Source organism: Amblyomma mixtum, chromosome 10 (assembly GCF_055824585.1).
Source record: "Amblyomma mixtum isolate Tamu chromosome 10, ASM5582458v1, whole genome shotgun sequence".
In the NCBI taxonomy this organism is placed as follows: domain Eukaryota; kingdom Metazoa; phylum Arthropoda; class Arachnida; order Ixodida; family Ixodidae; genus Amblyomma; species Amblyomma mixtum.
The window spans coordinates 148,953,554-148,980,530 of NC_143021.1; the positions used below are offsets into that span (position 1 = coordinate 148,953,554).

The following is a 26,977-nucleotide window of genomic DNA, read 5'->3' on the forward strand; positions in this document are numbered from 1 at the left end:
TGCTCGCGTCGGTATATAGCACTGGTAGCGTTAGTGTGGATCATAATACAGCGAGGGCTTCTTAACTAGCATGAGAATAAATTATATTGAATAGGTAACACTGGAATTCGTATACCAGATACGTCTGGTTTGCAGCTAAGCGTAATATCGATATTGGTTTCCAATATTCAGAAAATATGAATTTCTCGCCACTGTAGTGGAAGGAATTTTGGGGCGGCGCACACAGGTGGTCCGTAATTGTGCGGCCGCACAGGGGGCTGGCCCCACCTACAAGCGCTTGTCACAAAGCGAGTAGACTGTCACTTGTTTGGAGTTGGTTCGCCTCCCTCTGGAGGGTGCGGTGAACAGAGCACGGGACATCCACGTCAGTGTATGACGTCTGCATGTGGGCTTGGCTAGCCCCTTCTCCTTGCCGCGCAGCATCGGTTCCACCATTTGTGCGGCCCTAAAATTCCTCGCGGTGCAGCAGCGTCAAGATTAACATTTCTAAAAATATAAAAGGTGACATGGATATTACATGGGGCGCTGCAAGCCTCTCAAAATATGGAACACATAGAAGTTCCAGTAACAGAAGGGTATATGCTTGGACTTGTTGGTTCATAATTGAAAGGTGAAAAACGTAGCGCAAAGAGACGAGGACACAGAAAGACGGACAACACACGGCGCTAACTTCCAACAATGGTTTATTTCAGAAATAAAGGTGGTTTTAGCCAGAGTGGTTTTTTCGGCGCCTAAGAAGTTGAGCCATCTGTGTACGAAACATTTCAAAAAATCTAAAAAGGGTGTTGGTTGTACGAAAAAACATAGGAAAAAGTTTGTCAATTGTATTGAAAATGTCATTTATCAGATTCCTCTTTCCTGTGGCAAGCAGTATGTCGGGCAAACCGGCAGATGCCTGAATGATGGGCTTCGAGAGCATGGGCGTGACGTAGATGATATGCGTGGAAAAGGGTTGTCAGCCCACTGCCGGTCGTGTCACTGCATACCGCTTCTTGAACAATGCATGGTTTTAAAAGTGCATAATAACCGGTTGACACGAGAAATCATAGAAGCGGAAGGGATATCACTTTTGAAAGATGATTGTGTTAGTACCCCCTCTGTATCATTGATGGCGAAAGAGCTCTCATATCTGGCTGATACGCTTTGCTAGCACACGGTTTGACGGCATGTTGGTCGTGATGTCGTTATAAAACCACCTTTCTTTCTGAAATAAACCATTGTTGGAAGTTAGCGCCGTGTGTTGTCCGTCTTTCTGTGTCCTCGTCTCTGCGCTACGTTTTTCACCTTCCAGTAACACTTATTCCTTTATTAAAACTTAACCGTCAGGGTTAATTTAGACGTCGAAGCTACACTCTAAAAAACTGCGCTGCTGACCAAGCTGTGCCGGAGGCAACGATTTTGTGAATCAATGTACTTAGATTTAAGTAATGATCAATGTACTTAGATTTAAGTAATGCTAACAGACTTCGGTGGAACCTGCTTTATTTCACCAAGCAATGGTAACCTTTCAAAGCCATAAAAGCGGTTTTTTAAGGAGACGTTTTCAGGTACTTTTTTCTTTTCCCACCCAGCATATACCTAGAACAATCTTGCGCCTCATGTTCTACAAATCATATCTATTGATGCTGATACCATGTTTTGAGTCTAAAACAATTTTATTTTACCCTGTTGTTTCTTAAATATAACACACCTATCTGTAATGCCTAAATTGGGATGCAGGTACTCAGTAAAACACAAGTAAATAAAATCTCCTTACTGTTACATTCATGACGCTTACTCCACCTTTTTATCATATTTAAGAAAAACAAAACAAATTTCAGCCTATTTTAATGTATTTTTTCTCTTCTCGCAGCTTCAATGAGATTGGCCGTTGGGATATAGCCGCAGCCGTCGACACCGTGCTTAACGCCACCCGGTCATCCAAGGTGCCGTTGCTGGCGGCCTCGCAAGGATTCCTTTCGAGCATGGTACTTCTCTCCACGAGACCTGAGTACAACGACAAGGTGCATTGCTCAAATGGAGCTTCACTCCACATTAAAACACTGCTGGCCTCACAGTATCGTCTAAAGACCTGCCTTAGTCGTACACGATTTCTTTCAAAGAGCATTTTTCTTCAACAGGGCTTCGGCGACGCTTCAGTAAACAGTCTACCCCACAGTGTGAAATTCCGTTTTTTTAAGCATGAAATGCTTTTAGCCCCCGTTGTCGGCAGTGTGGTGACGTCACGCCGAGACCGAGAGCCATCATCCGGGCACTGAAATCTACTCATCCGGGCACTGAATTCCAGTCATCCGGGCTCTGAAACGAGAACATCCGGGCACCGTACGAGACTTAACGAGATTTAACGAGACTCTCTAAGCCCTCCTACGCGACCGGCATGCAAGCGCCGGTTGGTCTCCAAAGGAGTCACAAAAAATAAGTGCTGCCAGTGCCTTCTCAATGTTTGTCAAGATATCAATCGCTGTGCGTTTGATAATGCACGGAATTATAATTTCCGATTTCTAATAACGCGTGCAAAAAGCACATAAATGTTACGATACACTTCGTTGTCATACGTGATCTCTTAGGGGCTTCGCGCATCGAAGCAAAGCCGCGCAGGCGCACAGGGGCCCGGGTGAGAAGCGCTGCGTTCAAAGGGCAAAGCATCGCGCCGAACGGGTGGTGGCGTTCCTCCCTTCCATTACGGTGCGGTTCGGGTGTCCACCGAGATGGCAGAGAATTACTGCGCCATTTCCTTTCATCAAAAACCTTGCGTTCAAATGGCAAGGCATCGCGCTGAGCGGGTGGTGGCGTTCCTCCCTTCCTGTACGGTGCGGGTGACCACCGAGATGACATTAGGCCCGTAAACATTTCATGCTTACTCTACTCTCGGTTACGGGAGAGGCAGAGAGTTTTTTTCATAGCGCTACATGCACAGGGTTTCATTTTGTTAAGTACGAATATATTCGTTAATTCGTATTTAACTAGTTCTCTTCACCTCAGTTATTATCTAAGGTATCCGCATGTCCGTATAACTGTACCTCAAAGAGGTTGTGTGTAAATATCATAAATTTGCCGTAGGGGGTGGAACGAAACGCCCTGCATACACCAACGCCAGTTGGTGTATTATGCCGTAGCCCAAAACTTTAATCTTGCCGGTAGATGAACCTGAGCGGTGCGGGATGACCTCGGTTCTGTTCAGAAACGACTTCCAAGAACTCGCAGTTGCGTCTCATCGGTGAGACAAGGAAAGCGGAACGAGACGTTAGCGTTTGATGTGCGGTAGCCGAGCTGCTCTAAACCTGCACTGCTCCTTAGAGCAATCAGCGGTGGAGGAGTAAACTTCGCCAGTTATCAAAGTTATCTAGGCTTGTATGCACACGGAGGAGGATTAAACCGACGTTCTCTACTACGAAGCGTCGTTTCAGTCGCAACAAAATACGTCGCTGATGTAATAACGCATCGCTACTGTTTTTGCCTCGTGTCGGCGTAACCTGTACCGGAATTTTTCTTCTCTGAGCGTATTTCAAGTTCATTCTGGGTTACGTTTATGGCTTAGTCTTCTTTTTTGCTATCTTCTACTGCCTTGTAAACTTTATGAAAACGGCCCAAGGTAAGCAGTGCATGTTTACTGCTTTCATCAAAAAAGTCTTGATCTAATTGTCACGTTCGAAACTTCTCAAAAAGAATAAAAAACTACAACCACCTTTTTTGTGTTTCCATTTATGACAGTGAATTTGAGGCCCCTGCACAGTTAACCACACTTCTGGAATTACATGAAACAAAAATTCACGGTCTTTGTAGACAATAAAAAGGCCTCATGAAAGACGATCTTCGTAAGGGAGAGTACCGAAGACCTGTTCTGTTTGGACAAGCTGCCAGCCATATTTTAAATATGGCCATTTATAGGTATGCAGGTAGACACGCTTACTGCAATTAAAGCAGCCAAGCTGTTATGCGCTGAGTATATTGCTATTCGATCGCATTGACAACAGCGGTATCAGTACAGCCGGTAGTGGACGGCGGCGTAGCTGTGCTGCGAGATAACTTCTAACATTGAACTGAATAGCATGAGCACTTGAGGACAGCATGATGTACTCGTAGCTAAAATAGAGAACCCTGAGCTGGGTAATCTTAATGCAAATCATATATTATCATCTGTTGCGCGAGTGCTCAAATCTCTACAGCGAGGCTCTTGGAGAGGACTTTCTTAGGCAGGGGGTGGCAGCACTGTTTTCGCTGTGATTCAAATACCTATAACTATAAGAAAGAACACTGCAAACATCAGTAGTTATTGTGCGAAGCCCGATTTAGAGATAAGAAGGTCTAATTAAGCAGTTCCTGTGGGACTTGTTGGGATGCACTGAGCGCAGTATTATGTGGGTGTGACTGCAGCTCATCACGTGTAGATTTGCTTAACCTTCTGTTAATAAGGTGAATAGAATATAGTTTTATATCAGTATAGACCGTTTAGTTAATCTGACGTGCAGCACCAAAGATATGAAATTTATGCGGTCACTACTGACGTGGCCTACTTTAGTTGCCAAAAGCATAGCTACGAGAACTCAAACCAAATATCCCGTCTGAAGTCGGAGCAGCAGACAGCTATATATGCCAAAAACTTTAACAGTCTGAATCTGAATTTCTTCCTTGCAGGTCGACGTCTTAATAGGGTACGCTCCGGTTGCCAACCTCACGCACATGGGCTTTCCTTTCCGTGAACTGGTAGCTGTTTCGGACCTCTTATTTGTGAGTAATATTTTGATTTCTCTTACACTTGTAGCGGTCGTTACTGTTGCTTAGGCATAGGAGTGTGTGATGTATTCTGGACAAATTGTGTTCGGCTATTTGAACCAGAACATCTTTGACGGAAGTCCGTCTGGTTGGGTTCTTGGGGTAGTTATCGGAAAACTGACGTCAACCAATATTTTAATTTTGCCCAACATTTTGGGCCCACCTCGGTCCCTTCTTCAAGGTTGACTTAAGTGTGCCAGCAGCAGCGGGGTGCTGCCTTCGCTCTCCCTTTGTTAGCACGTGGCGCAGTCCACTAACGTACGCCGAGGGGAGCGTTTCTGGAGTCGTATTCATCCTCGCCTTTGTGAGCCCGATGTGCCATGACTCCACACTCTTGAACCCGTTTGGCTCCGCGGCCATGACACTCACCTCCTCGAAGGCTGTTCGGTGGTCGGCGCGCTCGAAGTGTTCGACGAAGGGGTTGGATTCTGAACTCGTCAGCCGGATATTATTTTTATATTGCCTTATTCTTTGGTGGAGGTTTTTTGTTTCGCCGACGTATGAAGCTGGGCACTTGCAGCATGGAATTTTGTAAACGACACCCGGTTGTTTTTCTCTGGGGACACGGTCTTTCGGTCGTGGTAAGAAGCGGCTTATTGCCGAAACAGGTTTGTGAGCCAGGAAGATTCCATATTTTCCCGGAATGCGTGCTAGTGCCTCTCTGGTTCCCCTCACGCATGGAAGCACCACGCGTGCGCGTGCCGTTCTTTCATTGTCGGCTATTTCGCGTGTCCTCCGAGCCTGACGGCGACCAACGTGTTGAATGAAGCTACGTGTGTAGCGATTCTTCTGTAGGTAGGAAAAAACGTTGGCCGCTTCTGCATTTTTCTCCGCTTCGTAGAAGTAGATTCACTTTGTTCTTCTCAGAAGAGAATAGACGACGGATGCCTTGGTGCTATAAGGTGGTTGTAATTAACATCTAGATACCGGCCGTTATGGATTAGCTTTCTATAGACACCAAACTTTAGATCCTCCCCTTTTCTTCTTATAAAGACTTCAAGGAATAGCAATGTGCTTTTAATTTCTCGTTTCATTGTGAACTGAATAGAAGGTTCGAGTGAGTTGAGGTGTGCCAGGAAATTTTCGACCTGCGATGTCTTCAGAATGCAGACGCATCGTCAGTGTAACAAATAAAAACTTTTTTTTTCTGAAAGAACATCAGTGCCTCCTCTTCGATGGCCGCCATCATTAAGTTAGCAGCAGTCACCTAGATCGCGGCGCCCATGGCACTGCCGCTTGTCTGCTTATAAAATTGCCCTTTGAAGGAAAAATCTTTGCTGCTTCGGCAAAACTCCAAGAGCCGGCAGAGTTTTTCTGGGTCCAGGCTCGTCTTGGTGCCTACGTCATCGTCCGCTTCGAGGGCTTGCATCGCTGCGGAAAAGGCAAAGGGCACACGAACGCTGGTTAAGAGCGAGACCGCGTCGAATGAAACCATACACCCGTCCGCTTCCAGTAGTACGTTGGAAAGGTGTTCGACAAAGTGGGTGGAGTTTCGCACGTGCACTGATGTGTTGCCTGTCAGGGTCGACAAGACTCGTTGTAGATAGGCCGAGAGTGCCTTAAGTGGGGAGGTGGTGAATTCGGCGATTAGGCGCAGCGGAACGCCAGGTGTATGAATTTTCGGCAGTCTGCAAAAGGCCGGTGCTGAACCGTTCCAGCAGATGAAGCGCAAGTAGAGGTGTTTTGATTCCGGGTGGTGCTTGAATTTGGATGCTAGAAGCAAGCACCTTCCGAAGCATAGGAAGACGCACGCGTCTTCGTGTCTGATGGGATATGCCTCCACTAATTCCCAACAAGTACGATAGGGGTGATTAAACAAGAAACTTCGCTTATCTAAGAGAGGGGAGCTACCTTCGCCCAATCTGCAGTGCAAAACAAGGTTAGTCGACACTGTACCTTTCAGAGACCTGCGCTCCTGAAAGAACCGTTCATTAATACAGCGGCAAGCCTGTCCGATGTACTTCTTTCGGCACCAAAGCGGGACCGTACAGACAACAGCCGAGACACAGTTGAGGAGCAGTTTGCTGCGGTTGGTGCACCGTAGCCCATAGGAAACCACTCTTCAACTGTGACACTGGCGTTGTCTTCACTGTCGTGTTTCGTACAGCAAGTTGTCCTGTCACGATGGAAACAAACGCGAACAACGTGGCGCGAATGAGCTGAGCTCTTAGAAATTATTTTGATCGTGCTTTTGCCCGGGTGGTTAGAAAAACCCTGTATAGTTGCCCCAGAATGCCACACGGACGACTATAGCGTCTTTTTGTTACCGCCGAGGTAATAAGGCGATCAAAAAAAATTCCAACAGCGGACCTTGTAGGCGACATATTGTTCGCGTTTCTTTCCATCGCATCATTAGATCGGTCTGGCTTCTATATTAATGAGCGGTTGCTCATGCCTTGTAAAGATGAAGTGACTCGCCTAATCAGTGTACACATGTTCTTTGGTTTTCTGTTTAATTGTTTGTTGCTTTTTCCGCAGCGTCTGGCGCCTATGTATCGACCCCTTTTTAAAAATAAAAAAACAGTCCATAGTGTGCGCTCGTGCTGCCCCCCATCTCTCACTTTTTCGGGTTTTTTCTCGCTGTTTGATTACGGATCTATATATATCTAAACTTCTCCGATAAACATAGTTGAAAGTCACGTCCGTGTGTGTCCTCAATATTCTTCGTTCACGTCTTTGCGCTGTTTTAAGGAGCTCTGTTTGGATATAAGTCTCAAATGACTTCATGTTTCTCCCATTTTACATGCGTGGCGGATAACTTCTCACATGCCGCGAAGTCACTCCTACCGTTACAGTTTTTACTCTGTTTTCTCACAAACACTTAATTCTATTTTAATATACAGGTTTTAAGATTGAGAGATTTTTTTCCGTACTTACGGTCCACACTAGCCCATAGGCACCATTCCATTCTCTTTCTACCGCACTGCTTTGTTCCCACGCAGTTTATCCTCGACCCGCAAGGAGACAGCGGCTACCTCCATGTCCCCAAGACACCGAGAGAGGTCGCCCAAATTGTATGCAGCACCTTGCAAGGATTTCCCTGTTCCTTACTATACATCCTGACTCTACTGAACAGTCCGGATCAGTTAAATATGGTAATATACCCTTTGCCACAAGCGTGACACAAAGGCACCGACGCACATATACCTGCAAGGCACCGACGCACTGACGTTTTCACGTCAGTGAAAACATTGCAGGCTTATCCTCTATGTGACAAACTGGTTTGCCACCACCTAAAAACCTGAGTACTATATACCGTTATGCTCAGGCGTGCCCTCTTCTTGCGCTGTGATTATCAAAGAGATAATACACGCCCCTGCATAAGTGATGAATACAAGAGTCTTCCTGTCTTCTCAAAAATCACTCAAGGTCTGTAAACCCAGATTCACTTTTAATTAATCTCACTAATAAAGCAGCAGCTTTACTGGGACGTTGCTCATCTCACGACGTCAGATGGACAGGTTCAACTGTGCAGAGTAGAACCTGAAAATGTTAACAAAAATTCGCCGCCCTTTGCAAAGGTGTACCAGTACTGAATGACGGAAGCTTTTCTGTATGTGCAAAACTGATCAGACACAGGAGTCCTGACTGCCGATAGACATAGAAAAGTAAGTATGGAACAGTATGCAGCGTTTCACGCATGAAATAGACGATATGCGAAATGCGCAGTGCCATCTCTCGGCGCTCCGAGAACTAAGTCCGCCATGTTGGTTCGGTACAGAAAACGAAACCGCTGCCCAGCGTTGGGTTAGAACGGCTGCGCTTCGTTTGAAAATTAAAATGCCGATGCAGTGTTGCGCTACCCTCTCTACTGTGAAAAGACACTACGATGCGTGCCAGAACTAGGTGCGTTCCAGCTTTTCGCTTTTCTATTTTCTTTAATCCGTCTCAACGTTTCAGTAACACAAAACGCCATGCGAGGTATCAGGTGTCAGCACGCGGATCAGTGCGCAGCTTTTGCTTTCTGCGCTGATTTTTAACAAAGCTTTCGAGGTGATTTGTGTTTAAATTAAGATGGGGACCACAGCCTTTGTTGTCTCCGATCAAAATTAGAAGACGATTTCGTGCATTTATCAACTCTCCGGTCGGCCGTGAATATATATAGACGCATACTTGAACAACGTAGTAGAGAAGGTAATATTTCTGAGCGGGCCAATTGCTCGTGCCGTGGCGAAATAAGTTCACTCGAAGAACCATATGCCGATTACTGCTTAGTTTGCTACGTGTTCAGTTAAGTTTTCCCGTGTTCAATTAGTTTTAGAAGGGCGAGCAAACTCTCTGGACCATACGCATATGTTATGCGCGTTAAGGAGTCTTTGTGAAGCAATAAACCCTACGTATAAAAACTGAGGTGCGAATGCTTTATTTCTTGAGGATTCCTGTACGTTCGATATCTGCGGTGACGAAAATCTAAAAAAAGAAGCGAATAATATAGCTACTTTATTACGAAGGAGGGACGCATTCCTAAGCTAGAAATACGTGTGACAGTGCTCTGAAAACGCTTCAGGCCATCAGATTTTATTATCGTTCTGGCAAGCTCCAACAGCTTGCTTCGCAACAAAGCCGTTTGTCCAAGTTTTGGAGTAAGCTAATTAAGTTTCGGAAGCCACCGGACAAGCTAATTTCGCCCCTGCACACACAGCTTGACCAGCGTATCGAGTTCGTGCATGCACCTACAGCTGTAGCATCTTTCTCTTATCAAGCCGCCGCGGTGGCTCAGCGCTTATCTGAAAATAAAAAGCTGCGTCTTTGCCTACAATATTTTGAATTATATGTGCATGGCTACTTTCCTCTTGTTAATGTCGACTGACTGACTGCGTCTTAAGCAGGACGCGGTTTCAACGAATTGTGGCGAAAATCAACCGACGCCGGGCTCTGAAACGTGTGGGCGATTCCTCTGCGCGGGGGGGCGCACGGACTGTGACTCGAGGCAGGTCTTTGTACAAAAGGTTTATCCTCACATGGCAGAGGGTCGGGCGTCGTTGGGGCAGCGGGGTCAGGTGGTCCTCTGGCAGGGCTGGTCCAAGAGAGAGAGAGCAAGCCTTCGCGGTCGCGCCTTAAGAAGGCTTCCTCCTAGCCTCGCTCCCCACGCCCCACCACTCGGGAAGAAGGGGTCGAGGCTACCCGCGGTGAGCGGCGCGGGATTTGACCTGCCCGCGAGCAGACCCTACATCTCCCCCCCCCCCTCAAACGTCCGTCCCGGGGTCCGCCAGTAGGCGTTCGATGACCTCCGGGTCCGGGTCGTTATCCATGGAGTCGTCGCAGGGGGGAGGAGAGCTCGCCGGGGGGCCGCTCACCACTACATGGATGGGCTCCTCACGAGCCGCCTGGGGTAGCGAGGCGCCTGGCTCCACTGGGGGCCCTGCCGGCAGCGCCCTCCAAAGCTCGTCGGCCGCCGGGGACAGCAGGTCTGGGAGGCTGGACTGGAGGATACGGAGGGCCGCCTCCTCCGGGCTGACCCTCTGCAGTGGCGCGGCGGGGAAAGGTGCAGCAGTCGCCGGTATGCCAGGTATGCAACGCACCGGCCTCGTGGCGGAGCCGGTGCACGACAAGTGTGCCGCAGAGCGAGCACAGGCCGGCCCGCTCCTCGTCGTTGTACAAGCGGCCGATGGCTCCTGGACCGCCTGGGTTGCGGCTGCTCGGCGGCCGAAGCGCCGGCTGGGTGCTGAGGGGTGCCCTGCGCTTGATGATCCCTGGCGCCCTTGCGTTGGCCTGCACCACTGGGAGGTGCTCTCCAGTGGTTAGGCACGTAGTTTGGCTGGCGGTGGGGGCCACCGCGGCCGTGGAACCTGCGCCACTCGCGCGGCTCCTGCCGCCATCCGGGTGGCGCGCCTTGATGGCGGCCACCGTTCGACGGTGGTCTGCCTTGCCTTCTGGAGTGCGAGCCACGGGCGTCGGTCCGCTGGAGCTTCCTAGAAGACATACTGAGAGGGCGAGAGCATTGCGAGGGACTATTGATCGAGAGACACGGGTACTACCTGGTCCTCAGGTTGTAGCGTCGGTTGCGAACCGCACCGCTACCTGCTCGTCCTCCCGGGGGTGAGATCGCCGCATCGCGCTGATTTTCCACCGCTTCGCAGCCATCGTCCTTGCGAAGGTGGAAAGCCTTCAAATCAGCGACATGCACCGGACCGGCGGTTTCGCCGTTTGTCAACAACCGCAGCTGGTAGGTGAGCGGCGTAGTCCGTGCCGTAACTTCGTACGGCCCACCCCACTTGTGCGCTAGCGACGCGGCGAAACCGCGCGCTGCGTTACTAAGTGGGTGCGTTCTCTTGAGTACTAAGTCGCCCGAGTTGAAAACGACGTGACGGCGACCTTTGTTGTACTGATCCGCCTGCTCCATGCGCGCGACATCGAGGTTTTTGCGGGCTGCGCGCTGCGCTGCCTCCAGGCGCTCCCGGAGCCTTGCCGCGTACTGCGAAAGCGGAGGGGGCGCGGGCCCCGCCGCGTCGAGTAGGGCATTCTCTAGCGGAAAAGCGATCTCTCTCCCAAAATTCAAGTAAGCGGGTGTAATACCCACTGACCTGTTCACGGTTGTCCTTGTAGCGAACGCCAGTTCGGACAGCCGCGCGTCCCGACCTCTGTGCTGCTCGGTCGTCGCGACCAGCATGCTCTTCAGATTTCGATTCACCCGCTCGGTTATGTTGCTCTGAGCGTGGTAGGGACTCGTTCTCCTGTGGCGGATTTGAAGCGCCCGACAAGAGTCTACAAAGACTTTGCATGTGAAATAAGAAGCATTGTCTGTAATCAGGTCGGAAGGGAAACCGAAACGAGTGAAAGTCTCCAACAGTTTTTCCCAAATTCGTTCCGACACAAGCTTCCTAAGGGGGAAAACCTCAACCCACTTGGAATAGTGGTCCGTTATTACCAGGATGAATTGCTTTCCGCGCGCGGACCGAGGGAGGGGTCCCATGATATCGCACGCGACCACTTGCCACGGGTAGTTGCTAGCTACCGCCTTCATCATGCCAGCGGGCTTGCCCGCCCGAGGATTGGCTACCTGGCATACCGGGCAGGTACGGGCGTATCCCAGCACATCATTTCTCATGCCTGGCCAGGTCGCGACACGACATAACTTGTCGTAAGTCTTACTGCCGCTGCCATGGCCTGCCAGCGCTGACTCATGGAAGTACTGCAGGAACCGTTTCCGCCACCTTCTCGGGACCACGACTCGGAAAGGGGATGCTATCGCCTCTTCCTCGTCAAGTTGGGGGATGTAGCGGAGCAGCAAGCCATCATCGCCCAGCAGATACGCGTCGTACTTGCCCTCAGCGTTCCCGGTGCAAGCTGCGCTGCTCGCAAGCACCTTCAGCACCCGCTGGCAAAGACCGTCTGCTTTCTGGGCCTCGATCAGCTCTTCTCTACTGACCGCTACTCCCCAAGACAGATTTCTTTCTGCCTCGCTCCTTGGCAGGCGAGCGGTCGCCGCCACGAGCTGCTGTGCTTCCCTTCTCTCACAGCACCGTGCGGTACCTTTGTCCGTCTGCTCTTTCGCCAAACCGGGCGCGACACTCCCGTGCGCCCTCTCCTCCTCTCCAACAGCTGTGACGCCGCTTTCTACAAAGCTGGGCTGCGGCTCTGAAGCGCTTCCGCCAGCCTTCCACGGTGCGCGCGATAAAGCATCGGCCACCTTGTTCAAGCTGCCCCGGCGGTACTCGATGGCGTACGCGTAACGTTGCAACGTCAGCGCCCATCTCGCGAGTCTGCCTGCGGGGTTCTTGAGCCTCTTTAACCAAGTCAATGCCTGTTTATCTGTCTGCACGGTGAAGACCGCTCCGTCTAGGTACATTTCGAACTTCGACAATGCGAACATGATCGCCAGGCATTCCTTTTCGGTCACGGAGTAATTCCGCTCCGCCGATGTGAGCGTGCGACTAGCGAACGCGACAGGGCGCATTTGCCCTCGTGTTCCTGCAACAAAACAGCTCCAACACCGTAGTCACTAGCGTCTGTCTGCAAGACAAACTGCTTGTTCAGGTCGGGGAGGCGCAGACTAGCGGTATTCGCTATCGCGCGAGCCAAGGCAACAAATGCGTCACTCTGTTCCTTGCCCCAGACCCACTTCGAGCCTTTACGCAACAGCAGGTTCAGCGGCCTTGCAAGCTCCGAACAGCGCGGGATGAATTGCCTCTAGAACGCAACCATCCCCAAAAACCTCTGCAAGCTTTTCACATCCATGGGGCAGGGGTAGTTCAGAATTGCCTGCAGTTTGTCATCATTCGGTCTCAGCGTGCCATCATCCACGATAAAGCCCAAGAGGTTCACTCTCTTCGATGCCAACTGCACTTTCTTTGGATTAATGGTTAGACCGGCACGTCTCATTCTATCGAGAACGAAATTCAGGTGAATGAGGTGCTCCTAGAACGACTGTGAGAATATCACAACGTCGTCGAGGTACGCCATGGCGTAGTTGAACCTTGCATCGCCCAGCACGATGTCCATCAGTCGCATGAACGTGCTCGGGGCGTTAGACAAACCAAACGGGAGTCGAGTAAATTCGAAGAGCCCGCGGTGGCAGGTGAATGCGGTTTTCTCAATGTCAACTTCGGGCACCTCAATCTGCAGGTACCCTCTGCTTGCATCTAGGACTGTGAAGAACCTCGCGTTCCCTAACGCGTACATCACAGCCTCGATTGACTGAAAAGGGTACGCACCCGTAGGCGTCAGTGAGTTGAGCTTACGATAATCAATACACAACCTGACCGATCCATCTTTCTTCGGCGCTAGAACCACTGGTGACGCTCAGGGACTTTGTGAGGGTCTCACCGCACCGGTATCAATCATCTCGTCAAGGGCACAATCGAGAAGCTGCCTCTTATGCGCACTTAACGGCCTCGGGTTACACCTGAAAGGGCGCGTATCACCCGTCTGAATCTCGTGCTGAAGCAGGTCGGTTCTGCCCGGTTTCTCCGTGAAGCAATCCGAAAACGGGAGTAAAGTTTCCGCGAGCCTTCGGCGCTGACTACTGGGTCCTGAGAAAGACGCAATAATCACTTCTAACGGGCCACCGTCTCTCAGCATCTCGAGGGACCTCACCTGCCTTTCTGTCGCACAGGTGTGGACACCCACCTTTTGTGCCGGACAGCCGGGCAAGGGTGCGCTTTCGAAGGGAATGAGGGGGCGAGCGGGCTGTAACGATAGCCATTCTCCCCCATGTCGAGCACAATGCCTTCGCTCGAGAGAAAATCCCTTCCCAGAATTACTGGTATCGACAAGCCAGGCAGATAGACGAAGCGATGTCTCCGCTTTCTGCCGTCAAAGCGCATCGTAAGACGCACTGCTCCCTTTGCCTTTGCCGCCCCAGCTGCTAAGCTTAACGGGGTTTCGGCCGGTCTGACACGGATGTTACCTATCCGGCAGGCCTCGTACACCTCGTCATCGACCAGTGACAGCGTTGAGCCCGTGTCTACGAGTGCGGAGTAGCAGCGACCCGCTAACTGCACTAGCATAAATGGGCTTGAGCGCGGAACGACTCCCTGAGCTCTACAGGCGAGCGAGACAAAGGCCTCCCCGTCGCCGGCGCGGGAGTTGTTTTCCTTACTAGCGCCTTGACAACCATGAAATTCTCCCGCTGACGGTGAAAGGCCGGTGCCACCAGACATCACCGCCAGCGTCTGGCGCTTCCCTGCATACGCCTAGCTTGGCACTCGCGTGCCATGTGGCCGGGCTAGTTGCAATTCCAGCAAAGCCGGTCGTTCACCCGCCGCGTCGACGGAGGACCCCTCGTTCCACGAAGCGGTTGGGGACGACTCTCCCCTTTCTCCGCGCCTTCCTGACGCTCGCTCGGCGCGCGGCCTGTGAGGCCGGCACGTCGCCGCTGCTCAAACGCGTACGGGTCTAGCGCGCGAGGGACAACAGGGGGTTCCGCCTGCCTTTCCACGGCCATTACCTCGGCGCGCCGAGCCCTCATCGTGTATTCTCGGCCTCCATCCCATGCGCATCCCGGTTCCAGCGATTCGGCTGGCCTGGGGGGCGGCTGGTAGCGCAGTTCGGCCAGTAAATCCGCCTGCACGGTCTTGGCCTTCTGTGCTAGGGCCTCGAGGTTTGTAAAACTGCGGCCCCGCAGATACGGCTTAAAGCGTGGATGTCACTGCCTGATCACACGCGCAACCTGATCTCGGTCGGTTGCCGTCGGATCTGCCCTCTTGTACAGCTCCTGCATTGCGCGTACGTACTCGAGGAGGCTTTGCTCTGGGTGTTGGGTGCGCAACGCGAGCTCCTCCAGCATCCGGCGCTCATAATCAGGCGGCAAGAACTCGGCGCGGAAACGGTCTTTGAAGTCCGCCATCGACTGGAAAGTCGGCTGGCAGCGCCTCCATCGCGCCGCGCTCTCGACGAGTGCTACAGGCAGGACCTGCCCTAGCATTACGTCATCTGGGGCGCCTAGAGCCGTCTGGTAGTCGTCGAGTTGTAGTAAAAACTCGTTGACTGATTTCGCGTCCGTGTACCCGGAAAAGGAGGGGACCTCCATATTTATCCGCGGGCGCGATGTTGTCGCCGATGCTACCGATGCTGCGGCCTGGCTGGCGCCAGCCACCGTACCGAGCTGACGGGCTAATGCGGCAAACATCTCAGTCACCTGCCCTATTACGGCCGCCGCGTCGGCCGTCTCACTACCGGCTGCCCCGCCATCCAAAGCCGTGGCTGAAACATCCTTTTTGGGAGGCATAGTTCGCGCTAACTGTCCGGCCGCACCGGCTAACTGCTCATGGCAACAAGAACATTCGTATACACAACAATATATCTACAAACACACGGAAATACACAACAGAGAACGCCCGAAAACTACATAAATAACACAAAACCCCTAACAAATTTACAACACTACACAAGTCGCTACCCCGCGAACATTCCGCCTGACCCGCTCCTTAACCCTAGCGGTCCGGCGTGGCCCCGAACAAAGAGGGCCTGCCACGAGTCTGGCTGCCCGTCCCAAAATCGGCAGAGAAATCGTCCACAAGGTGTTAATTAAAGCCGCACGCTGGGCGCCATTATTTGTGGGCGATTCCTCTGCGCGGGGGGGGGGGGGGGCGCAGAGACAGTGACTCGAGGCAGGTCTTTGTACAAAAGGTTTATTCTCACATGGCAGAGGGTCGGGCGTCGTTGGGGCAGCGGGGTCAGGTGGTCCTCTGGCAGGGCTGGTCCAAGAGAGAGAGCAAGCCTTCGCGGTCGCGCCTTAAGAAGGCTTCCTCCTAGCCTCGCTCCCCCCGCCCCACCACTCGGGAAGAAGGGGTCGAGGCTACCCGCGGTGAGCGGCGCGGGATTTGACCTGCCCGCGAGCAGACCCTACAAACGGTGACGTTGGAAACCGCGGATGCGCATTGCACATTACAGTAAAGGAATCGAATTACGCAGCCGGTTGAGGGTCTTGTGTGATTATAGTGCAATGCACGAAGCTCCTGGCGTCGGCACGAACGAAAGTTATCACTGTCACAGATGTTTGTCAACACACGTGCGCACTCAGCGCAAAATAACCGCTCGCTACCCTACCAGATTAATTCCCGTCCACCTGGGAATAAAATAGTCATGATAATGCGTGATGCTTGAAATGGTGCTTTAATGCGAGCATTAAAACGACAACAGCACACGGTCACGGTTCGACTTTCAAACCCACTTTCGAGTGCCGATTATCGCGATCATCAGCGCCAGACTTCAAGCGAAGCTGAGGACGCGGTAGGAGTAAGCTGGCGCTTATTGAAAGCACCTACATTTGGTCAAAGATCAGCTGTGAAAATAACGCAGCAGCTGAAGCTTGCCTGTTGAAATTCCACTCACAAGAAGAAAGTACGCATAGCAAACGATGCACCAGCTCGACGAGCCCGACCGAACCAAGATGGAAACCGGAAGTTGTGGGCGCGGTGTTGCCAGACCGCCAAGCAATTTCGCATATCGTTTTTGCTGCGAGGACAAGTCAGAAGAGTCTTTAGCTAACCGCTTCTCGAGATCCTCGGTGGCCCTTTTTTGGGACTGCTTGGAGTGCACTGCTACAGAAACTTAATTAGGTAGAATGGCCACACCTCAGCCCCCTTGTCTTTCTTGCACCCTCTAATGTCGCCGATATTCCCTTTTAGCTCCCAACAAATGCCAAAGTTTTCCTTACAAGACGTTCTAGCAGTGGCCCTCTTTAGAACGTGAAAAGTGAAACGCACTGACCGGAGCAGTTAAAACTTCCCGGACTTTTCAACTATCGTGGTGCAAATGGCGGACTGTACTCAATGAACTGCAGCAGATTGTTTGAAGGGCTATCGCAAAAATGAGCGCAGTGCGCTTAAGCCGTCACCTCAGAAAGTCTCTTTGATGGCGCCGGAATTCAGAAAAGCATTAGTTCTGATAACGCGAACACCGAAGAGTTATAGGCTTAACGTGCGACGATCTCAGGAAGCCTTGGGCTTTCAGTTGAATGAATGTGAAACATAGTGTCTAGTACTTTGTTTTATTGATTTGTTTTTAGCGAAATTTGTAATATTAGTATTAATACCGTACGATGCAGCCGTGTTTAGTAATAAGGTGCAGGAGTGTTTATTAGACATAACCATTCCATCTCAGAGAGCAATACAATGTACGCGGCAGATATGAGAGCATTCGGAGCACTTTGATTCCTGTTAACGCCAAGCGCATTTCCCGACCAGCAGCTTCTACTAGTACATAGCTCGTTGTCATTACAGATTAACTTTTAAAACTGCACGATGATGTTGGTCTTGTCGATATGACACTTTGAGACCACGCCGAAACTTTGATAGAGTCCATCAGGATAAATTACTGACAGAGTAGAAACCATAGGTATTCCATTTGAGATAAAATTTTGACCACATCATACTTAGGAAGCAAAGAAATAGTTTGGCACATCTGTGGAGCCAGTTAGTTTCTTAGTAGCTTACACAGATGCCTCTTTGGGATCCGTTTTATTCCAAGTACTGTGCAATATCTATAGAAATGACCTGGTAAAAGCTCTCGAGCTATCTACTTTTGTTGCGTAGCTTAATGATGATTGCATTTGTTTTATGAGTACCTGATCAGTGAGTTCCCCCTGCTGTGTTCAAAATTATTTTGAGCGAAAAAGTTTCCCAAGTCATGTAGGAACTTGCAAAAATTCGAAGTAAAAAATATATTCCTTGTTAGGGAGTATGATGGAACTGAAGGCACAGTAGGCCGTGTGAACGAGATTATGCGGTGTTTAACTAAAAATAGAGGTTATTCTAAACGAAAGGCACTAATATCAGAGTTCGCTAGTTGAAAAAACTGTCGAAACGGCAATAAACACGTAGATTTGTGAAATATTGGTTCTAACGACGCCTTGATGTCGCACCGAATAGCACTTTCATAAAGTTTTGGCCCTCAATGAATTGGAGATGTGTTCAGCGCTCCAGCAGCATGCTAGAAGCGAAAAGAATAAAATGCAACGTATCTGGAAATGACATCTCACACTACTCAGGCTAGCATTCTTGGTCCCTTCTTTCAGACACGAGTACCAGTGATCCTTCCCCACACTGCGGTCGGCACCTCGTATCAAAACCTGCGCCACTTCGTACAGGTAAGGAAAAGCTACTTTGCTCCAAAGGCCTTAGTTTCGAGAAGACCGCGCAGTGAATGGGCCATCTAGAACAGCAAACTGCGCATTACTAGTGCTTCGTATGCTTTCTTGCGAGATTGAGAGTAAACACTTATAATTAAGGTATATTCACCACTATCACTAAAGTATAGACCAGATTTTTTTACCCTCGCACGCAGGCTGCGGGCGCGCTCCTACTCTCGACACCAGTCGCCATCTGTCGGCGCGCGCGGCCTGAGGGACTGCGGGTCGCGCCGGCGCCGCGCGTAGAACGCATGTTTCCGTGTTCGCTTCTGCCGTTGTTGTGCTTCATCAGCTAACGTATGATGGTGTGTGCTGTGCGTCACTACTCACATTTTCCCTCTTCCAGACAGTACTGCGTTTATCTTGCGCGCAGTTACTCGTTAACGTGACATCCGAGGGTAGTCGACCAGGTAGTGTACGGACTGGAAACCGGCACTTCTAAGGAGATTTCTGCGCTGTCGTGTCGTTTGTTGTCGCCTTTTACGTGCGATATCATCTATGATAATTTTATGCATCAGAATGTAGATCTACTGATTTGACTCAGTGGAGTATAGTAACTGGATAGGCGAGCTGCAGACTGAAGGTTGTCCCGACGGAGCGCGTGTTTTCGATCACCAGTACGTGTTCGGCATCCTTGCGCTGAGCTTGCTCTTGTTCCCATTAAACACATTTCATGACACGATTGTAAGCACGACTGCTACCGATTTCAGCTGCTTTTTCCGCACGCATGTCAGAGGGATCTGGGGGGTAAAGGTTTATCTATAGTATCTTTCTGCTGTTGGTATCTACACTAGTTTGGTTTGGTTTATTAAGGTTTTACGTCCCAAAGCGACTCAGGCTATAAGGGACGCCGTAGTGAAGGGCTCCGGAAATTTCGACCACCTGGGGTTCTTTAACGTGCACTGACATCGCACAGTATATGGGCCTCTAGAATTTCGCCTCCATCGAAATTCGGCCGCCGCGGCCGTGATCGAGCCCGCGTCTTTTGGGCCAGAGCCGAGAGCCGTAACCACTGAACCACCGCAGCGGTGCGGTATCTACCTTATTCATAGGAAAATACTATGCGCGATTTCATTACATTTTCTACACTTAGCCAAACGGCTACGCAACGCTCTCACACGCGGCGAGAGCTCCTGAGTAAAATAACGCGACTTCGAACCTCAGAATTAGTGAAAGCTGGATTAGCTGCTCATATCTAATCAAGCTTTGATAAATTAAGCGAAAGTACGTTTTTATGCACCAGGTTGCATAAACCATGACAAAATTTGTTTTCTGTTGGCACTGCGACTCAGTTGAGCTCACAGGGGTAATTTGTTGATAACTGGCGCGGCGACAAGAAGGCGCTGTTTGTGGAGGGGGGCTTTATGGCCGGCCGGCAGGAAGGAATAAGAGTGCATGGTAATTGGAACTGCATGCTAGCCGCACATCTAATGCTTGATATTGAACAAAAATTTTCTTTGCGGTGGAGCACCAAGACGGAATTCGATATAAACACGAGCGCGTTCTAAGCGCCGGCACAATTAATCTGAATGTCAAACTAAATGTCATTAAAATACGTCAATGTTATCGCTTTAATAACGTAAATACTTCCTGCAACACAGCCACGCAGCGGAAGTATGCTCGACAATGTTTTTTTAGCGCCGCAGTCCCCAAAGAAACGCCCGCACCGCGGCGCGCCAGTCGGCGCAAAATGGCCGCGCCCGGGAGAGGCTCAAAATTCTGGTCTATAAGCACAATGAAAGTCATATCAAAACAAGGGTTCTGTCGGAGCCTCTTCCTAGCTGTTTTTTTTTGTTTTCCAAAGTTTTCCAGTTGTACATTGCTGACACCCTTTTATTTAACCCTCCTGGAAAGCTCGTTACTTGTTTCCAATTTGTATTTGCCCAGTATGGTAAGTTTAGGTGATTGCCAACTCCATAGTTGAAATTATTAGGAACTCTAATAAGGGTTTGACAGTAGTAAGAGCAAGATTTGATAATACATCATGTGCGTTCTCAGTAGATCTACAAAAAATTTATTACTCTGTTCATCACGACGGCCTCTTTACAGCCATTCTTGAGAGCATAAATGATTTTGATGAAGATTTCAGAGCGCCATTGGGATTGCCAGTGGCTATATTATATCTTTACTTTAATGTTATCTTCAATCCAGTCTCACTGATTTTAACCAGAAGTTTTAGCTTTTACTGACCAGCGCATATGTGCGCAGTTAAACAGCGCATATGTTACACGAGTTTTCAGCTTTGTTGATGATTACTTTATTGTTTTCGCCGGGCCTACCTCTTTTAACTTTGACAAAGCTGTTGCTGATGTTCCTAACATTTTTAGAGACAATTCCCAAAGCCTTAGCTTCAGTTGGGAACTACCTCAACTCAAGGGGGCAAGATCTCCATTCTGGACGTTCATTTCGACTCTATACTGGCGTAGATCATGTGTGTTGGTTGCACAACCCACGTTCCAAGAAAGGCCTCATGCCGTTCTGCAGTGCCCATTCGAAACTAATTCAACGAACCATCGCCATGACGTTCTTGCAAGCCTCTCAAAATCATGCGTACACTGTATGCTGACAGACTTTGCAAGCAGCCTCAAAGACGAAACAACCCTTCACTACGGCATCCCTCATAGCCCGAGTCACTTTGGGACGTTAAGCCCCGATAAACCAAACTAATCAAAGACTAAACATTGCTGGCTCTCCGTGCCTTTTGATAACCGCTGTTTGCGAAACTTTCCTACAAAAGCTCAAACTCGCTTCGTGTGGTGTTCTACTAAGCAAGCAGATAGATAAGAAGCCTGCTGCAGTAAATCCGTACATGCATAAAATCGCGCTTAACATCAAGAAGATAGGCGGCCGATACGTGGTGAACGTAGTGTTTGCAACACCATGTAAGCTTGCAAACATTTGCTCTATGATGACAAACGACCCCCAGTGTGCGCTATAAAGCATAGGCTGCGATGTACTTAATGCAGGCCGGAAGTCACCTAAGAGAAACCTCTCCAGTGTGGGCGTATCTACATTGGCCAGAGCAGCCGTTGTTAAAAAGACAGAGCGAGCGAGAACAAAGGGAACAAACGAATTTTGCACCTGTATTTTATGACTTTACTTTATTAACACTGTTTTATTGTTTCTACTGTATGGACTGCATCTTGTTACTGCTGTTCTGAGTATGCCACAAGTTTGATGTTGTGTCCACTCCTATCTTGCTGCAGGTTGGACCGATAGTATGTAAAAATAAATAAATAAATAAAATAAACATAAAAGAACAATAAAAGAGGGAACCTCGCTGATCACTGCAGAAATTGTGAAGATTGCGAATCTGTGCTGGAGAGGGCAAAGTTTGTCAGAAAAGGCAGAGATTGAGTTAAAAGGGATGTAATGAGGAATTTCACATACAGGGAGTTGGGCCTATGTGCAAACGCTTCGTCGGTTAGACTGAATGGCCGGAAACTGGATTTTTTCAGATCGTTATGTATAGATATTTTTATTCGGTCATGGTATCGTGTTTCTGAATTTTTTATACCTTCTCCTGGGATCAGTAATGCACTGGATTTATTTATATATTTGATCTTGATTCCGTAATTTATTTCTTATTTTCTTGTTGGCTTGTTCTGGCTCGCATAATGTACTGCTAATGAAAATGTACTGGCGTATAAAAGGTAGTGTTCTTCAGAATAAACTCGGTTGTTGGCGCTTTTTCTATCTTTCTGTCTTCTTCTGTTCTATCTTTTCCATCATTCTAATTCATTTCTAAGTGCATTCATGCCTCTGTTCTGCGCACGAACCGTCGGAAGGATCCTTAAACCTGTTAGAATAAAACGTGTCCGCATACAGCTTTAGGTTCTACTCCATTTCTCAGAATATCATGGGTCGTCACAATGACGTAGGTATCAGCTTGCTTCGAACATTGCCGGTTACCGAAGATTAGACATCCACCTAAGGGTTTTTTTGGCAAGACTTACCTGTGATTCTAAAAAATCTTTGTTTCAGGAAACGACAAAAGACTTTTCCACTGTTTTAGTATTGTTCCTGCAGTGCTTTGTCTGTCACATTGCTGTAGCGAGCTTTGTTTACAAATAAATGCATGGAATGAACAATGTGTTTAGTTTCAATAAACACAGTCGTCCTTAATCTGTTCAATATTGTTTTTGTCGCAAATGTTCTGTTCAAGAGATGTCATGAGAGCAGGGCTTAAAGAACGAGTTATTATCAGTGCTAACAACAACAGACTTGATTTATCGAAGAAATGCTCATATTACCGCAGAGTTTCTTGTTCATAGGTGTCTAATACCAATACTAAGGCTTTCTGATATAATTACCCTTTCAGGGGAATTAGCTCGTTAGACATATCCTTTCTTAGGATGCTGGTTATTTTTTGGCACTTACATGAAGGCCACGAACTTATCATTTTACTTAGACCAAAATTTTAGTTTGTGATACCAGCATATAGATTCAAACTCCTCTTTATCAACATACGATCTTTAAGGTTCTGTGTTTTATTGATCAGCCAGGCCAGTGAGAGTATGCGCGACCGTCAATTAAAGAGACCTAATCCGAATTTCGGGCAAATAACTGTCCCTCTTGGAAACTTAGTCTAAAAATTTTGTGAACAGCGCAACATGCACTTCCGAAACGGTCCTCGCTAAAAAGGCAGTGTAAAGAAAGATATGCGAATAGAAGCACTTATCATTTCTTACTGCTAGCGGAAGATTTCTATATAAAATAACTCAATCCTTCTTTTGAATTTACAGCGCAAAGAAGAAGCTATTACTTCAAAGAAATACTTGTAGTCCTTTCTTTCAGAGTAGGCAGTGCCATGAAATTTGCGCTCAACTCTCGAGCCATCCTGTCGAATGGGCGCCACATACCTGCCCGCGCATATCACATCAATGTTCCCCAAGTCCCTTGACTGGCGCCAATTTTGATGCCTAAATCTCAGCCTCGTGCGCCGCCTCCCTGGCTATTTCGGGGTTGGAAGACCGCCACCATCAGTTAGTTTGTCATCTTAGAACGCAGGTTGATTCTCGGCCTCTTTCACCGGTTTGCTTTAGGCGACAAGCACTCGCTTATACAGCCTGAGGATAGCGTCCTCTTTTATACTGCCTGAGGATAGCCTCTGGGCTACTTTCTTGTCTAAATATCTTCAGATTAGGTAGCATCAATCTGGAGTGGCCGCTCTAGTCCTGGGTTTTCGTTCTTTGTTTTCAAATGCCGCTAGAATTCGCGTTGCTAAATGCACTTCGTAGCTTTCTACTCCATCCGATTTTTTTTGCGAGTATGCAGTTTAATGCGTGGCGCGTTCGGCTGTGGCGATGGAACACTGCTTTACTGTAAATAGTACCATCTTTAAAAATTGGGAGTTGCTTATCTCAGATAGGCCAGGAGATACGTAACGAAAGCAGTGTCGTCTACTGACACGTCGGTAGCGACACGCCGTCGTTGTCGTTCACCAGCCTGGCGGCGTCTCTTCGCGAGACGTTCCTCTCATTCTTCGGGCATCTCGACCGCCCGCTGAGCGTTTTTCGCCTCGTTTTTACGCTCTCGGCTGGCCATGTACCATGCGACGACTTCTGGATCGGAAGACTCAATTTCACGCAGGCTGTTCTGCTGTCGTGACGAGTACGGCCGCTCTTCTTCCACAGTGGGCGTCCGAGGAGCGAGCGCATCACTTCCGAATTGTATCCCGGATGCGCGGCGCGACTTTGCGCATGCGCAGTGCGGCGCATCAGCTGCGGCTCCATAGCTGGCATGGCACTGGTTGCCTTGGTAACGGCGCATGCGCAGTAGTGGCCTTTGGCAGGCACGGCGAAATGCGCTTTTGCTAGCCTAGCGTAGCTTCCGCTTCAAAAAAAAAAAAGAGGGGCGATGGCTTAATGGCCTCGCGCAAAGGCCTTTGTATGCCTCGGCGCTTTTCGCGCACGGGGGTTCGACTCCCAGTCTTGGATGCTGGTGTGAACTGTTTTTGCTGGGCGCCTAACCTGACATACAGAGGGAAGAGATGACTTTGCTAGTCTCGCAACGTCACGATTAGTAGTTCCGCACTAATTTTGTGCCAGGGCATTTCGTTATTTCCGATAACATCTTTTGGAGCAAAGCAGCCCCTGCGCGGACTTTGTTTTTTGAAAATATGATTAGATCATAGCATATAAAGAAAAAAGGAAAACACGTAACAGCAATTTCGCTCTACCATACTCTAGCGCTCTCGTGAACTAATTGTACGTGAAGACCCTTGAGCAAAATGAGCAACCACACAGGGATATTTAGCTGTAACGTTTTGGCTGGTCTTACAAAGGTTTCAGTGAACTATTATGGTCCTCAACCAAGTAAACGCCAGGAAATAAAAACACATTTTTAAAATTAAGCCTAGTTTTGGGGAATCTGTATTGCTAACAATTTTCGTGTCCTCTAAAAATAAGTTGAGAACGTGCAGCTTCCTGGGCTTTGAGCAAATGACAGCAGCTGCGTCTAGCACCAAAATTCAAAAATTTTCGTGCAACCACTGCTCGTAATTTGACAGTAGCGCCGTTCGCAAAAAAATCGTACTCACTTTCTCGCCCAAAACTAATGTGTTGCTCCTGAGTTATCCTTATTATTCCAGTACCGGGCCTCCTGCCACTTGCCCCTGCTCATATTTTTCTCAACTTCCCACTGCACCGCCCGACCTTTAATTTCAGTCCCGCGGGAAACATTTAATTTTACGGCAAACTTATTCTAGGACAGACACACAGTTGGAAAAGTGATCACAACGCCACAGAAATAGGCACTTGGTTTAATGTGGTACATTTTTTTTATTATGCAGATTTACAGGGCCAAGAATTTCCTCATGTACGATCATGGACGTATAGAAAATGATAGACTCTACGGTCAGGTAAACAAGCATTTTCTTAGTTCTTTTTCTTCACCAGGGCCTATTACTTTCATGATAAGGTCTTGCTCAAGTGTTGCTTCCGATTTTTCTTTCTTTGTGGCGCTCTAGATCAGAACACCGAAATAAAGAGTGCGACAACAAAGTGAGGCGGTGCATGCTCTTTGAAATCATTCAAACAGTTTTGTTGTCACCACAGCTTATCAGCTAGCAACTTCTATAGAGTCATTTATTAACAACGATCACGTTTGGCGCCTCAAAAGTACAAAAATGACTGCGAAGTCTCCCTCAAGAGAACCCATATCTCATGATAACTAGGAGAAACTCGGCGGAAAGGTCCGGCGAAGAATGACGGATTTTGCAGTCAATTCATACCGAGGTAATACTTCTGTTCACGACGAAAAAACTCGCTATATATTTATTATTTCGACGAAAATGCATTATCAAGGTGTCGAATTTCGACTAAGAAAATAACTTGCCGCTTGGCGTGAAACAAGAATTAAAGCGCACTCTCCTCTGGGCATGCTTCCGATCAAGTGCCATTTTGTTTGAATCACGAAAGGACAGTGTGTTTTTCGTGCTTTTGTTTTGGGAGGGGGGCGGGGGGTTGGGGTATTAACACCAAGATCTCCGTTAAGCTGTTTAAAAGCAATGTTAAACCTGTAAAGAGTCGACCATAGAAGAGCATACGTTACCGCAGCGCAATGAGTGTTTATAATTTGCTTTAAAATTATAGGAGCAAAAGCGCGTCTGCCTGGAAGCTACAACCTGAGCATAATTTGCCGTAGTTAACGGGACCATGCGTACTTGCGGCGCAGCTCTCAACGTGTTTACAGTTTTTAGTGCTGGCTGGGTTTTGGTCTGGGTTTGTAGCATTACAAAAATCACCCTATGAAGACTTAGACACTCCAAATGAAGATAGATTTTCTATTTCGAGTGGACCATAAGTGCCCACCTCAGTCCTTCGGTCTACTGTAATTTAAGAGGACTACTGGGATATCTTCGCTCCATAACCTGCAAAAATCAAATCTGGGCATATTAAAGTACACGACAAAATAAAAGATGATCACTTCTGTGATGTTGCAATATTCTTTGATAGATCGTGCTCGGGAATGCATGGTCAAGTACACATCCTTCAAGTTCATTCCGCTTTATCTCAACGAATGTTCTACTACGGCCAAATTCATTGCCTGAACGCCTCCACATGCGCTTGGATTCCTCAGGAGATTGATCTATCCATCTGTAACTTTTTTTCTTTTAGGCGAAGCCCCCTCCGTATCCTTTGGAACGCATCACTGCCCGGGTGGGGCTCTTTTCGTCCGACGGAGACACCCTGGCCTCCCCAAGGGACGTATCTGATCTTAACGAGAGGCTGGGCTCAAGGCTGATTTTTCACCACGTAGTTCTGCAGCGGGAATTTCGACACGGTGACTTCGGTATCGGATATAACGCCACGGATTTCCTCCATAAGCTGATGATTGACGAACTCGATAGCCGCTCTGGTAGAGAACCGTAGAATGAGACCGCGGATTTCATGGAATTCGGAACGTACTGAGGTCTGCCACTCATTGGAAGGAAGCCCCATAAGCTGACCACCAAAATATACACGATGATACAAGCCCTTTTTCCGTCGTCGTCGCTTTTTCTGCTTGTTTTCGAATAGGAACAATGCCCAACTCGCCAACTCCAAGAGGCCTGACTGTGACATATCTTGCAAAGGCCTCGCCATTTTTATGTAGAGTATGGACGCCCCTGGTTGCAGTGACTGGCCT

General features: G+C 48.7%; 1 protein-coding gene across 1 annotated transcript in view; it reads left to right on the forward strand.

Moving 5' to 3' along the window:
* LOC149327273 (lipase member M-like) overlaps positions 1 to 26,721 on the forward strand; it is a 39,232-nt gene extending 12,511 nt beyond the window's left edge. Inside the window, exons 4-9 of the mRNA XM_089564836.1 lie at positions 1,853 to 2,003; positions 4,636 to 4,728; positions 7,716 to 7,868; positions 18,233 to 18,304; positions 25,140 to 25,208; positions 26,467 to 26,721. Coding sequence (XP_089420962.1) covers positions 1,853 to 2,003; positions 4,636 to 4,728; positions 7,716 to 7,868; positions 18,233 to 18,304; positions 25,140 to 25,208; positions 26,467 to 26,721 — 793 coding nt within the window. The remainder of the gene's footprint in view (positions 1 to 1,852; positions 2,004 to 4,635; positions 4,729 to 7,715; positions 7,869 to 18,232; positions 18,305 to 25,139; positions 25,209 to 26,466) is intronic.
* The last annotated feature ends 256 nt before the right edge of the window (positions 26,722 to 26,977 follow it).